The sequence below is a fragment of the Echinops telfairi genome, unplaced genomic scaffold, assembly GCF_000313985.2.
Source record: "Echinops telfairi isolate 266 unplaced genomic scaffold, ASM31398v2 ScPeMD7_7457;HRSCAF=8495, whole genome shotgun sequence".
Lineage (NCBI taxonomy): Eukaryota > Metazoa > Chordata > Mammalia > Afrosoricida > Tenrecidae > Echinops > Echinops telfairi.
The window spans coordinates 21,168,391-21,183,328 of NW_022111357.1; the positions used below are offsets into that span (position 1 = coordinate 21,168,391).

General features: G+C 38.1%; 1 protein-coding gene across 7 annotated transcripts in view; it reads left to right on the plus strand.

The window, feature by feature from the left end:
- The window catches only part of SRSF10 (serine and arginine rich splicing factor 10), an 11,643-nt gene extending 297 nt beyond the window's left edge, over positions 1–11,346 (plus strand). Inside the window, exons 2-7 of one of the 7 annotated variants that reach the window (XM_013005357.2) lie at positions 1,577–1,681; positions 4,846–4,949; positions 7,194–7,356; positions 7,599–7,652; positions 7,786–7,887; positions 11,159–11,346. In XM_013005357.2, coding sequence (XP_012860811.1) covers positions 1,577–1,681; positions 4,846–4,949; positions 7,194–7,356; positions 7,599–7,652; positions 7,786–7,887; positions 11,159–11,219 — 589 coding nt within the window. In that variant the 3' untranslated portion in view covers positions 11,220–11,346. Of the gene's footprint in view, positions 1–1,576; positions 1,682–4,845; positions 4,950–7,193; positions 7,357–7,598; positions 7,653–7,785; positions 9,802–10,926 lie in introns of those variants that run through there. The other 6 variants (XM_004705105.3, XM_004705103.3, XM_013005358.2 and 3 more) reach the window with 6 other exon arrangements.
- Positions 11,347–14,938: the final 3,592 nt, after the last annotated feature.

A 14,938-nucleotide genomic window follows, 5' to 3' on the forward strand; every position in this document is an offset into this window, starting at 1 on the left:
CGCGCCGTCTGGAGCTCCCCAAGTAGGCCGCGCCGGCAGCCCCAACTGCCGCGGGGAGGAGGGAGACGCCCGGGCCCGCGCCAGGCCGCCGGGGGAACGCGGGCCGCGTGGCGGCGTTTTCTCTCCCCTCCCCCTCGGCCGTCTGGGGGCCGGGCCCTCACGCTGCCTCGGGGCGCACGCTGTCGCCGCCGGAGTCGGCGCCCCTCTGATTTTGAAGTTCACGTTCTTTGGGGTGCACGCCCCCTCGGTCAGAGATCTTGCTTTCCTTAGAACTAAAACAAAAGTCAGCTCGCTTTGTACTGGAATAACGGGCCCGACGGAAGGGGAGGGAATTGTGACGGAAGCATTTGGTACGTTTTGCACGCGGCGTGGGTTTTGTACGCGCGTTATCTGTGGAGCCAGGCAATGAGGAGATTTGGGGGAGTTTTCCGTTTGACTCGTGCCTGGAAATTCGGGGCGGGGGAGCCTCGGCCATTAGGATGTGGATAACTAGATTAATCCGGCGCGTACCTTAAGCTGGATGCATTCCCACCGTTCCTCTTAATTTCTTCGAATTGCCTTCCCAGTATTTTGGAAGATATCACAAAATGAGACTGCATGTGTGACAATTGGTCAATTTTTGTTCTCTGTTTTGTTTTGTTTTTTTAGCCGTGATTCCGCGGTTTTTTCTTTTTTGGCTAAACTTTGAATAAGAAGAAAGCAATAATTTCTGTGTCGCGCGCGCGTGTGTGATTTTTGACATTATTTTTAAGGGTTGTGTACGAGAGGGCTTCAAAAAATTATGGGGGTAAAAATCCATTGTCTTGACTACATTTTCCACGAACTTTTTGAAGCCCCCTATGTAATTTTTCTAATCATATCCACTTTACCCTATCTCTGCAGTTTTGGGGACCAAAAATAAGTATAACTGTAAAAAGAAAAAAAGCAATAGGGACATAACTACAACCTGGCTTTATGTTTTTTAATAAAAAAAAATGAACAAGGTCCGTAAAAACAAATTGTGATCAGATTGCTTTATGTCTATTGTTATCCTGATCCCTGGACATGTTAATGTAAAATAGTGATAGTGATTATAAATTGTATTTTATCTCCCAAATTCTTGGATTCTGTAGCTTTCATTCAGGAGCCCTGGTGACACGGTGGTTAAAGCACTCAGCTGCCAGCCGAAAGGTCGGTGGTTTTGAACTCACCAGTTGCTCTGTGGGAGGGAGACGTGGCATTCGGCGGCTGTAAAGATCTCCTTGGAAACCCTATGGGGCAGTGTTTTTCTGCCCTCTGGGGTCTCTGTGAGTCGGATCCGTTCCACAGCAGTAGGTTTGGGGTGGCAGGTTGGTGGGTGTGGGGTAGCTTTCTTTGAACAAAGATATAGCCTGTGTGTTCTCATGTTTGATTCTTACCTTGAGCTTTAGAAAGCTTAGCTCGCCTGTTTAAGATCCCCTAGAAACAAACACGCCTATCTTATTAAACCACAAATCCCTTTCATTGATTGAGATATTATAGAAGATCTATGACTTCCTACAAAGAAACTTTCAAGGATGTGAGCATAAAAATCTGGGATCTTTTTATGATGTTTTAGGTCTGAAGATTTACGTCGAGAATTTGGTCGCTATGGTCCTATAGTTGATGTGTATGTTCCACTTGATTTCTACACACGACGTCCAAGAGGATTTGCTTATGTTCAATATCCTTTCTTCAGATGGCTGATTAGTGAGGGGTGTTGAAGTTTGAAATTCAAGTTTATGTAAGAGGTAACATTTAAAAAGCAGTTTGTTTTTGTCCTGTAATGTCTTATGTCTTCAGATTTCTTGAAAATAATTTCTGGCTCACATTGCTCTTATTATTTCTTAAAGTTAATCCAAAAATAGTAATAGTACAAAATTCCCATTCATGATGCTGAAACTCAAATCCATGATTATGATATGTGATTTAAATTTGAATACACTGGTTGCTACCACTTTTAATTACTTTAAAAATGAATGTGTTCTTGTGCTTGGCAATGTAAAGTTCTGGTATTGTTTTTTAATTTGAATCACTTGATCAGAAACAAATTGTTTAACAATGAGGTAAACTTCTTTAATATTGTCCCCTAATTTGCTGTCCTCTGTTGTTACCTCAGAGATTGTAAAGCTGTACAGTTATGGCGACCCCAAAGAGAAAGCATGAAAGAACCTTTAGAGTAGAGTTCAACACTTAAGGCAAGTAGACAAGCCAAAGACCTTAAGGATCAGGCTTGAAGAGAAGGGAGAGTTTGGGAAAAGAAAAAATAAAGAAAAGCTGGAAGAAGGACAAGCCTAATGGGAGACAAAGCCTCGCTTTATCTACAAAAGGGGGAAAAGGTTGTTTTTCAAAGTTAAAGATAAAGCCATCTGTCATATTTGGCCAAGCATCTCATGACAAGTCCTTCTGACAAGCACTTAAAGAGTTAAAGGTCAAGATGAAGTTGAATGATGGCCAAGATTAAAGGAGTCATACCTGATGTATCCTACAGAATAACAATTTTCCTTTTCTTTTCTTTTTCTTTTTAAAAAAAAATGGTTTGTAAGCCGTTAACTTTCAAAAACTATTCTGGTTTGGTCCAGTGACAAAACCTGTAACTTGATTTGTGTGGGCCTTGGATATTGTAATTGTGGTTTTGTATGAATGCGCATTCTCTTAACTTGTTGAGTTAAAAGTATACCAGGATGTGATACTGTTAAGCTTAAACTTGGCCTATTTGTTTTGCAGCAGGTACTCAGAGGCCAGGGGATAGCAGACACAGAGCTCTTTGGAGTAGCGAGAGGTTCTGGACTTAGGCTAACTCTTCAGAACAGCTTACAGGGGAGACAGACGCGTTCACTCACTGCTACTTAGAAATTATTCTGGTGGTCTTGTGAGGTCAGATCCACTAATAAATTCAGCGGGCTTCTTGAAACTTCAGGTTAGCTGAGTCCTCACAAGATTCTGATCTTGGGGGTGGGGCGCAAACGCTGCTCCTGTCAGGGGCCAGGATTTGATGAAGGTCCTTGTGGAACCTGCTTACAAAACTTGGTTAAAGAAAGGAAAAGAAGTTCTGTCTAGCCTGGTAAACAAAGGCAGTGGTTTTACCTAGTTTGAGCTAAAAATAAATGTAAGATGAGAACCAGAAAAAAAGAATTGTCACCTAAGGAAATCCAAAGGAGAATGGTCTTTTCTTTTCAGTAAGCCCTTCTTTAACTTCTATAAATCTGTAAAGGAAATGGGTAACAGTATTAATTGTTTTTAGAAAAACACTGAAGTACACTGTTTGCTGTGGCTGGTATCAGAATGATACTTGGGCAGGCCTCTGCCTTCTACTCAGCCCAGTTCTCAGTTACTCTGCTCTTCCTCTATCACTGGGGTAACAGGTAAAGTAGAACCTAGCCATGGTCCACTCAGCCCAGGATTCTATTGAGAGAGGAGCCAGAGGAAGATTTTATTAACCTCATTAACCATTTTTATAGTTTCCTTGATCTAAATCCTGGGTGTTTGTTTTTTTTTTCTCCTTTTTTTCTTATGACTATACTCTGCCTAAAAGGGTAACCCACTAAGTGAAATTAGTCCTAATTATTTTAAAGCTCACCTACATTAACCTTTAGGATGTTGAGTTAGCGTTCTGAACTCTCGGCCTTTTTTTGTTGCGGACCCAATGATTTTGGACTTGAGAAAGCCTCTCCTTTCATTGAACCTTTGCATGATAGCCTTTGGAAGAGACCTGGGAACCTTCTGCTGGCCTTAGTCCCTTTCACAGTAAGTAGGAACTCAGGAAAGCAAGGCCATTTGGGTCCCCAGAGTAGGACACAAGTATCAGTCATGGTGAAGAGAATTTGTTACTCTCAAGAGTTTAATTGGCTTTTGAGAACTGCCACTTTTATGCTCTTTCTCAAATTTAAGAACTAGAAATGGCTAGGTTAGAAAAGTGATCTGTAAGAAAATTCATACCTAAATCTAACCTAGTTCCTTTCCCCAGCTAACAATGCATTTTGGTTCTGTTTAAAGTGGTTTGGAGAGAAGAGCTAAATTTGCACAAAGTAAGTCTGTAAAGCCAGGACTTCATATATTGTGATTGCTAATGTAAAAAGGAGGAGGACAAGACACAGCATCTCAGCCTCAAATATACAATACTGATACTAGTAGTTCTGCTTCAGGCCAGGAAACACTATCTTGAATTTCTCCAGTTGAAATTCAGTTCCAGATCCTTTTCTTTGCGCGAAGCTCTGTCTCAGTCTGGGATCCTTTAGTATCCTGTTATTTGTCCACAGCATTCTCTTACCATCTGCATAGATATAGTGATGTCTTGCTTAATGACCCTGTCTTGATACCCACAAGTGGCTAGCGTGTCAGTTTTCTGTGTGTGATGCAAGGAAGACATACATGAAATAAGTGTTAACATATATCCAAGAAAGGCAATGAGATTTGAGGTTAATATTTTACTATGCAAGGTCTTTACATGAGAACTACTAGCATTTTCATTTGAAACAGTAACTTATTTTTTAAGATTTTTTTTTTTGCCCTCAGTATCCAGTGTCGAACTTAGCTTTTACCTTGTTTTGTTCTGAAGTTAGTTCTTAAAATGCAGTGAAGAAATTTTTTTCATAGTAGGATTACCTGTTGATTAAGCTCTGACAGTTTTATTTTCATAATAACTAGAAGGTGCATTCACATGGTTTTAGAAAAACTTATGCCATAGGAAATCACGAAGTTCCTATGTGAGTCAGCCAAACTAGTTAAGTAGGATCTGATTAGTTTTTCTAGAATTAATGAGAAATTGTGAGTTCCACACTTATCAAATGATCCTCCCATTCATTCCCAAAGTTTTCAAAATTTCCCAAGCCCCTTAACATTTAGCACATTTGAGGATGTTCGTGATGCCGAAGATGCTTTACATAATTTGGACAGAAAATGGATTTGTGGCCGTCAAATTGAAATCCAGTTTGCACAGGGAGATCGTAAGAGTAAGTACCCTTAAAATGTCTAATGTGCTACATCCTTTTGCTTTAATATTTCTAAATATTTTCAGTGTTTTTAGCTGACATAACAAACCAGGTGTTCACAATGTAAGATCTGATACCTTTCGTTCCTTTGGATTTGGATTTTATTATACACAATCCTTGGATTACATAGGCTGATGGTCCTCCATGTGGACTTAGTGTACACCTTACATAGATGGCTGCTTATTTGAAGACAAGCCTTTAAGGCCCCAGACTCTTCCTTCTGATAGCCAGGTACCATCTAGTTTCTTTGCCCCACTTTCCTATATAGCTCCCATATCTTCATAAGAATGAGCATCAAGCAAGGCCCTGCCCTAAGAACTAATTGTTCTTAATTGAGGCCAGAATTAAGCGCAAGCTCAAAATCCATTTATATATTTTTATTTGTATGTATCTGGTTCACCTTAGAGACATTGTCATTTTATATTAGCATTATTAATCATCCCCCACGGAGCATCATTTCCACTGCCATCAACAGGAGTAGAAAGCCGCATCCTTACCCTGTGGGTTGGTTGTTGGTTTCAAACTGCTTATTTTTGTGGTTTAGCAGCCCAGTGTGTAACCAATATGCATTGAGAGAGTCGCTAGCTTAGCCAATGGTACAGAATTTAAAACTCTGTTAAGAGAAGGGAATTACATGAATAGAGGTCATTTATGAACCACAATACAGGAATTGTTTACTTGTACAGGTTAAACTCTTTAGTGACTGGTTGGCCAAGACTTTAAAAGATATTCGTTCCCAATGGCAGATTCACACTTAGCAGAATAGTATATGTCATCAATCAAAGAGGATATTAAAATAGTGAGTATAGGGTAGTTCCTAGCCACCATTCAAGGGGCAACCTCAAGGCAGGAGATTTGCACCTGTCCTCCAGTTCTATGCCCTTGGGCTAACAGTCATTTGCTTTTTCTCATACTAGGGAGTTTTAGGCCTAAGTCCAAGGGCTACAGGTGAGTTTGAGGTTTTTTAAAAAAAAAGCCCTGTTGACTTAGTTCACCAGTTCATTCTGTTCCATAGTCACTAAGGCGGAATCAACTTGACAGCAGTGGGATTTGATTTGTTTTGTACATGCATATACCAGATCTTCGCTACACAGTGCTGAGGCAGGGCAAGGGTACAGCGTTTGCTGGCAGATAGATTTAGGCTTGAATTCTGGCTTAGCCATTATACTATTCTTGGCCATCATACTAAAGGATAGAAATTAAAGTCGTTGATGAAGAGAGGAAACAGGTGGACACAAACTATTAGTAACTCCCCAGTTCTTGGTTCCACGGGAGAAAGATGAGAGAGACTTTCTACTCCTGCAGGGTAACAGTCTCAGAAACCTACAGGGGCAGTTCCACCCTGCCTGAAAGGTTGCTGTGCTGTGAGTCAGAGTAGTCTTGATGGCACCGAGTTTGGTAAGTTATTAGTTGAGTGGCTGATTCCTGGATATTCGTTGGGTTGTATATGCATACATAAAAGTACATGCTTCATAGAATTGAGGCTTGCAGCTGTGTTTGCATAAGGTACTCTGTAAGTATTCTTTTCCACTTTGCTCTGGTCACTCAAAACATTGTAGAACAATATGCTGCATTTTGATAACACCCTTAGGTCATAGTCCAACATATTTTTGTTAACTGTTCCTAGTAAGTGGAAACTATAAGGGTGATTCCTTGTAGCATATGTTCAATGTTGCAAAATTCTTTTAGGCTACGAATTGACGTGTGACTTTTTTGGACAGAAGCTAAGATGGAGAGCACTTTGGGGAAAAATAATGCAAGAGATGATAGGATAATGCCGTATATACTCGAGTGTAAGCCAACCCAAGTATCAGCTGAGGCATCTAATTTTACCATAAAAACGGCATTTAGAATGTACTGGAAACTCAGCTTATACATGAGTATATATGGCAAATCTTAACGTGAACACCTAATAGACTTTCTTGAAAAGATAAACTTTTTCCAAGATTAATATTTACCGTAACAGATGGGTGTATAGGGGGAAAACATGCAGGAAAGTGAAATGGTTCCCCTCCCCCCTATAATTTGAGGGTTTGATCACTGTTCAGATGTTGCACTTTTGTTTTTATGAGTTGGGTGAAAGTTTACAGAGCTTGTGTGTCATTAATTCGTGCTGATTGTTTCACATCATTGATTATCCTACAGTAGAACATCTATTTCACCTCCTCGTGATATTTCTAAATAATTTGTTTTTATGTTTCATAGCACCAAATCAGATGAAGGCCAAGGAAGGAAGGAATGTATATAGTTCTTCTCGCTATGACGATTATGACAGATACAGACGTTCTCGAAGCCGAAGCTATGAAAGGAGGAGATCAAGAAGTCGGTCTTTTGATTACAACTACAGAAGATCATATAGTCCTAGAAAGTAAGTGTGGTGCATATATAGAGCACAGTGGACTAGTTATTAGAAAAGTTTGCTAGCACGTTACATTTTTATATACTTTTAATATATACTAAATGCTTCGTTGAGACTAAGATGATTTTAATTTTTTGTTTTTTTGTTTTGTTTTACGGTTCACTTTTTTAAAAATTAAGAAACTTTAAGAGACCTGCAAATAGACATTTGTCACCTTTTTTTTTTTTTTTCTTCCTTCTAATAATCTTTAGCAGTAGACCGACTGGAAGACCACGACGTAGCAGAAGCCATTCCAACAATGATAGGTAAATAATTTTGATTTGAAAAAAGACCTGTATATAATTTTCAATTTCAGAGTGAACTTTTACTCTAAAACAAATTTGATTACTATAGAATCTAATTTTTTACTCTAATTATATCTCTCCTCTGTTTTGAAAGATTCAAACACCGAAATCAATCTTTTTCAAGATCTAAATCCAATTCAAGATCACGGTCCAAGTCCCAGCCCAAGAAAGAAATGAAGGCTAAATCACGTTCTAGGTCTGCATCTCACACCAAAACTAGAGGCACCTCTAAAACAGATTCCAAAACACATTTTAAGTCTGGCTCAAGATATGAAAAGGAATCAAGGAAAAAAGAACCACCTAGATCCAAATCTCAGTCAAGATCACAGTCTAGGTCTAGGTCAAAATCTAGATCAAGGTCTTGGACTAGTCCGAAGTCCAGTGGCCACTAATAGTATATAAAACATGATATTTTTAGGCATGTATCATTCATTTACTCATAGTTTTGGTTTACTTAAATTATCAGGAATACAATGTTGCAATGATGCTTAAAAAAAAACAACACTTGTTAGTTTTCCCTGTACCAGGCAATGGTTTTAATTGAAATGATATGCTGTTGAGAAGCCACTTATGAGTCCAGTTTGTTTAATGTTATGGGCAGCTACCAATTTGTGGTGTCTCTGTATATTTTTGTAAAAATTCTCATTTTTTGTTTGAAGTATTGGTAAAAAGATGCTGGTTGACCATAATTTGCAACATTGTCTTATTAAAAATAAACTTTCATAGCCGTAGTTGGGAGAACTGTGAACCTAGAAATGTAGGTGGTTAAGATAGAGCGATACAGACGTGAGTGGTAGCAGCAGGACAACACTTGACTGCTCAGACACATCTAGGTTCAGGGTGGACCTTCATGCCGTGTTAGGAGACTAGGCCTGTAGGAGACTAGGCCTGTGGTTGGTGAGTTTATTTCAAGTTGCAGTGTAGAATGATTCTCTCATTAGCCAGCTGGGTTAAGTAGCATTTTTCAGGGAGATTGAGTGTTTGACTAAAACATGGAGCCTTTGCTGCCTTTTTTTTTTTTTTTCCTGATTTCTATGAAGACTTGAAACATAGAAACTTAAGGAAAAATTCGAGTTTGAGCAGATGGATGATCGCAGGACTAATTTTGGGGTTGGGGAGGGTACTCTTGTAATTTACTCTAAATTTTAAAGAGCATTGTTGATGCCCATAATATTGCTTAGTTTTCTTTGTTAGAAGCAAATAGTTTGAAAGTAGGCTTTGTATGGTCCTGCCTCATGAACAAGGCCTCTGACGATCCAAGCGTTTAATATGAAGCAAGTTGAAAGACAACACTCCCATTTCTAGGTGATTCTGTGGTGCCATGAGATTTAAAATAATTTGGGTGAGAAATTTACTCATTTATTAAGCAAGAGTGGCATCTTGGAATTCTTTTATTATTTTTTTCTTTTTTGTAGACCTGGCAATACCTGACCAAAAAATAAAGTAATTACCCTTAGCCATTTATAATTTCTAATGTTTCTCTGAAAGATCATTTTGGGGACAGGAGGGTGATTTGACATGTCTAAACCACATTTCAGAATCAAAGCTAGCATCTTCTAAAATCCCAGATTGCTTGCTTGCAAATAAAAGTAAGAATTGCTGTGAAGAAGCAATTCCTTTTAGAGGATTACTGTTTCCACTTTTGGTTTTCGTTAATCTAGACCTGCCTGTAAAGAACAAACGTTGGTTTTAAAAATTGTTTGTGGAATGTGTTTTGAAGGATTGATTCTAGAACCTTTGTATATTTGATAGGATTTCTAACTTTTCATTTCTCTGTTTGCAGTTAATGTTCATGTTCTGCTATGCAATCATTTATATGCACGTTTCTTTAATTTTTTTAGATTTTCCTGGATGTATAGTTTAAACAACAAAAGTCTATTTAAAATTGTAGCAGTAGTTTGCAGTTCTAGCAAAGAGGAAAGTTGTGGGGTTAAACTTTGTATTTTCTTTCTTATAGAAGCTTCTAAAAAGGTATTTTTATATGTTCTTTTTAACAAATATTGTGTACAACCTTTAAAACATTGATGTTTGGATCAAAACAAGACCCAGCTTATTTTCTGCTTGCTGTAAATTAAGCAAACATGCTATAATAAAAACAAAATGAAGGAAATAATGATTAACTGGAATTATTAATAGTTTGCAATATTAATATTCTAAGACAACAATGAAAACAATCCTTTGTGGATTTAGGAATACCTTATATCAGTATTGCACTGGGCACAATTAAACTTTGCTTTGGAAATGATAGAACTTGCCAGAATACGACATCTCTTACATATACTTAAAAATATTTTATGTAATGTTAAATTTCTCTCATGATTGCTCATAAAGCCTCTTGGGTTGACCAAGAGATTGATATGATAGTGTTAACATGATAAAATGAAATTTGAGGCAACAACTAACTTTCATTATTGGATGGACCGATAATTCTGCCCTCTCCTTCCTGAACCATATACATTTAACCCTATGTTTATGGGCATGGTTTATAAGATTTTTGCATTGAATGTTGGTGAGCAGTTAATAGTAAGTGTTAAACATTCGGAGAAGTGATTTATGTGTTTTGTGGTTTGAATTCTAGGTACTTGATAATAAGTGTAGCTGATACATATTGAGTAATTATGATGTGCCAGACACTGTTCTAAAACCTTTACATGTTAAATCATTTCCTTTTCACAACCCTGTGAAAAGGTCCTTTTGTTATCCCCATATCACTAATGAGGGGAAGTAAGGCACAAAGAGATAGGGCACAAAGACCGTTAAGTGGCAGAGCCAACATTTAAGTGTAGACCTGATAGCCATAGGATTTTCTTTAAATGGATTACAATTTATGAGATAAAAAATAAACTCAAATAATATCGCAGACGCTAAGTTCCAATGAGAAACTTAAAGGTAGGCAGTGAGTAAGCACATGAATCCCAAAAGTAGATTCAGGAGATGGTCCATTAAAATTGTTCTCGGTCTCAGTAGAACTGAACATTTGATCTTCTGTTTATGCCTCACTTATTTTTATATTCAAGGTAGTTAGGACCCTTCCCGGTCCTTGGTGAAGATCCTTAACTTTTACATGGTGTTTTAAATTAACTTTGTGTTATGTCTCAGAATTACTGAGTACCTACTGCGTGTCTGGCACTGTGCTCAATATTAAGTAGCCTAGGTCATATCAAGACTCAAGTGAGGGTTGCTAGTTCGCCTCTTTTTACTTAAAGCTCTCTGCATTTTTTTTTTTTTTTTGAAGCCAAGTAAGCAAGAAGAAAAATGACAGATAATGCTTCAGTGAGAAAGGAAAGGTGCTACATAGCGTATGGGCTTATAAGTTACAGCCCAGGGAAAAGACCTGGAAACTGTTGTACTATTTCTTGAAAGTTTGGCCCAGTAAGCTGCTACATCCAGTTCAACTAACAAAATCCTGTATACCACAGAGAAGAATAAAGAAAACCAAACTGACAAACATCCTTCTTTTATTTAAGACCAAACTGCAGCTGGAATACCCAGTACAGTTCTGCTTACTACACTTCAAGAAAGATCTGAGAAAGCGGAAAAAGAACCAAAGAAGGGCAGTTCAAGCGACCAAAGGGTGGGTGGAAGGTGCTGCAGTATGAATACTGTATGAATATTTTGACTGGTCTGAAAAGATAAAGAATGTTAATGAAAACTACATGGAATACTTGAAGTCCTTTCAAGTTCGAAAGTAAGCATTTTAGGACAAATAAAAGGAAATTCAACTTTGTACATGTGGAAACTAATCCCTAAGTATGAATAGGTTTATATTGATTCGTGAATAATAGGCTCATAATTACTGAAAATTAAGATGTCTGAATATTAAGGAAGACAGCCATAGTCTCTTAGAGTGCCTCTATCGGTCTGTCTGAAAATGGGCGGGTGGGGGTGGTGAGATACGGTCCAATTTTAACTTTTTCTTGGTTGTCTCTTAAGGAAGGCAGTTCCCCCTTTTTGCTGTTATTGGCAAACTGCCGTGGTTTATTCTGGTGCCAGTGTTTCTGCTTAATTGTTCGCTCTGTTGGCATCTTGGGTGTGTTTACTTGGACGCCACCTGCCATTTACATCTTCCTTAAACTGCTCTTTGCCGAGGAATTTCAAGTGCTCTGCTTGAAAGCCAGCATAGAGGGTCCTTCTCTTTCATAGTTTATTCAGGAAACATTGAGCCTTTCATGTGGGAAAAACATCCTGGTTAATTGGGGAGAAAGTAGATAAAATTCACGTAGTTTCAATTAAATGTCTTACTGAGCACAATCTGGCCTCATTGTTTTGAGGTATATTGATCATTTAAACCACTCATTCTGATGTAATTGTAAAAATCCAGTATGCTATCAAAGATGAGTGCTTTTGTGGTTATCTGCCTTTAAAAAAATTTTTTTTTAGTAATCAGTATTTGCATCCCGTTAATACAAATAATGAGGAAAATGTTTTATTTGTAATAACCTGATTATTGTGCAGTGACTGTGATATAGTAGAGTTATATTAAGTGGTTAACTCTGCCTCCTCCAACACATTAGGAAATAATCCCCAAAACAAGTATTTAGCGTTGCATTGAAATAAGGAAAGACTCTGGGTGCTAAAACTAAGTTTATTTTGAGGTAGACGGAGCTGTTATCTATCCCAACTGACTTAGTATGTTCTGTAATTGAGAAAATGTTCACCAAATTTACTTAGTAATTTACATGTACATTTTATAGGGGACATGTTCTGTGTATAGTGAATAAATTTTTTAGTATCACAAAATGTTTGATTCCTTAGTTGCTTATTTTAGGATGTGAAGAGTGTACATATTGATACCATTACTCATACTTTTTTCCCCCATGTTGTTGGCCAATAATTCAAAATTCATGTGAAGTTTATTTCTCTCAAAATTCAGAAGTGAAATTTAGCCCCTTAATTTATAAAGATTTTGGGAAAAACCGAGCAGGCTACATATAACTATGGGGGAGGTGTGAAGTGGAAGCTTTATTGCCCCATTTCAGTTTTTTGTTCAAATTTGTCTCCATTCTCACCAGCAAGTAAATGGCAGGTCCTACACAAATGAACTTGGGGTGGGTTTTTTATAGCTTTATTTTTATGGAGACAAAAAGTAAAATTTACTTAAGTTGATAATCAAATTGACAATACTCAGTATTCCCTTAAAGTGGTAGTATTCACTTAAGAGGATAGATTCCCAAACTTTTGGCCTATCTTCCCCTTTTTAGGAGAAAAAAAAGTTAACCCCCCCCCCCTCAGCAATTACAGCTTACAGTCCATAAGCCCATGGTTCAGGCACACCTGCCCTGTGGGGCAGGTACTGCCCGTTTGGAGAGACAGATTACTAGACTGAGGGCTAGATTTAATGTAAAGGACTTGACACCCTTAACATACCTCATCTGTACCAAGACTGGTGTGTGTGTGAATATATGAGGGGTTTTTAAGGGCTGGATATTACAGGCTCTACTCAGTTGTCATTTTGAAGTCCTAAAACACTCCTAGGAGGATGCTAGTCCCCACTTTCTGAACAGAACATTGCTAGAGGTAACAATGTGCCAGCCTTTTACATAGTTCCTCTTTACAACTTACTAGCGTGGAAACTTCTGGGTGAGAAAGCATAGCTGTTAGATGTAAACAATATTTACAAAATTTCAAAGGAAAGGCTGTTTGACAGCATAACATTAGCTCTGAAGTGTGTTCTGCCATAGTCCTATTAGGGATAGCAAAAAAACGACATCAGAAACATCCACCGATAGTCTACTAGTCAATTGGGAAGTTCCTTTAGGGGTTTTCCTTCTTACCTCTCAAGTGTAGGTTGTGCGTAAGTTTGTGTTCTTGCTTCACACGTGTAAAGTTGCTCCACCTTCTCTCCCCAAATAAAAAGTCAGACATGTAAATTCCTTTCACTGAGAATTGAGTGTTTCTGTAGGAAAAACACTCTTGTGCCTACGGTTTTTCAGATCATATTCTGGGAAGTTAACACTGGTCTGTGAGCCCTGTGGTACAATTTGAGTGGCTGCTGCAAAGCAAATGGTTGATGGCTCAATCCCACCAGTCACCGCATAGCAGAAAGATGAGGCAGTTCTGCCCTGTAGTACCACTGAGTGAATTGACCCAATGATAACAAATTTGGTCTAGACTGATTTCACTCTACTTTAATTCGTGCATGAATACTTGTTTGTACTCCATTTTGGTTTTCACAAACACATTAATTCAGGAGAGTCACATCACTTTCCTGTAGACTAACCAATTGTGTAACACGTTTCTCCAGGTATTTTGATCCTTTCATTCACCTTTACCCTGAAATCTACCAAAATGTTTTACCAAGCACTTAACTAATTTCTACACTCGTGTTTAGAAAGACCTAAGTTAAATATAGCTTTCAATATAATGAAATTAGCCTGCAGTAAAAAAAATGGACAATCATTGGTATTAGAGAGCCTTCAAACCTGTTGGTGAAAATGGAGCTGTGCTTTGTGTTCAATGCTCTTCAGCCTGTCAATTCAAAAGTACATAGGTGTGGGTCTTACCAACTTCATCCTTTCAGTGCTGCTCTGTACATTCAGACCATCTTAAAATGTAAGTGGGGGAGACAATTTTAGCCAGCTGTGTGAAGTTTTCTATGGGGGAAGGGGAATCAACAGGTCCTCTACCTGTTCTTTACCTTAACAAATGTCAACATCAAATCAGTAAAAATTAGTTGCCCCTTTCCAAACCTATTCTTAGGTAAGTGTGCTTGTGAAAAGTAAACATTAGGCAGTCATGGCAATTTCTTAAATAAAAACAAACCACTGGGGGAGAAAAATTTATTTACTTAAATTTCATGTGTCAAATTCTTGTACTGCAGAAATTTGTCTTTAGGACACCAATATTAGACTGGGACATTTTGCTTTCATCTGGATTTGTTTGAAGTTCATTTAATCATTCTGCTTATAAACACACCTAAGCTGCCAAACTACAAAACTGCTTCTGCTATGAGCATTTTGAAATGAACTTACCACATTTTTATCTTAAATGGCTACTGGGAGTGGGGGTAATTCATTTAGCAGATACTTTAAAATTAGGCATAGATTATTGTCAGTCAAAATACTGTGCAAGAAAGTTTGCTTATGTGGCAGCTGTGGGGCTGCATTTAACTCATGAAGACAAAAGTACATTGGCATTGAATAACGTATCAGATTACAAAATCTGGTCTAAGTCACAAACTTAAGGTTAACAGGATCTTTTTAATAGTTAATCTTTGGGCTGGGGGGGAGGGGGAAGAGTTATGAATA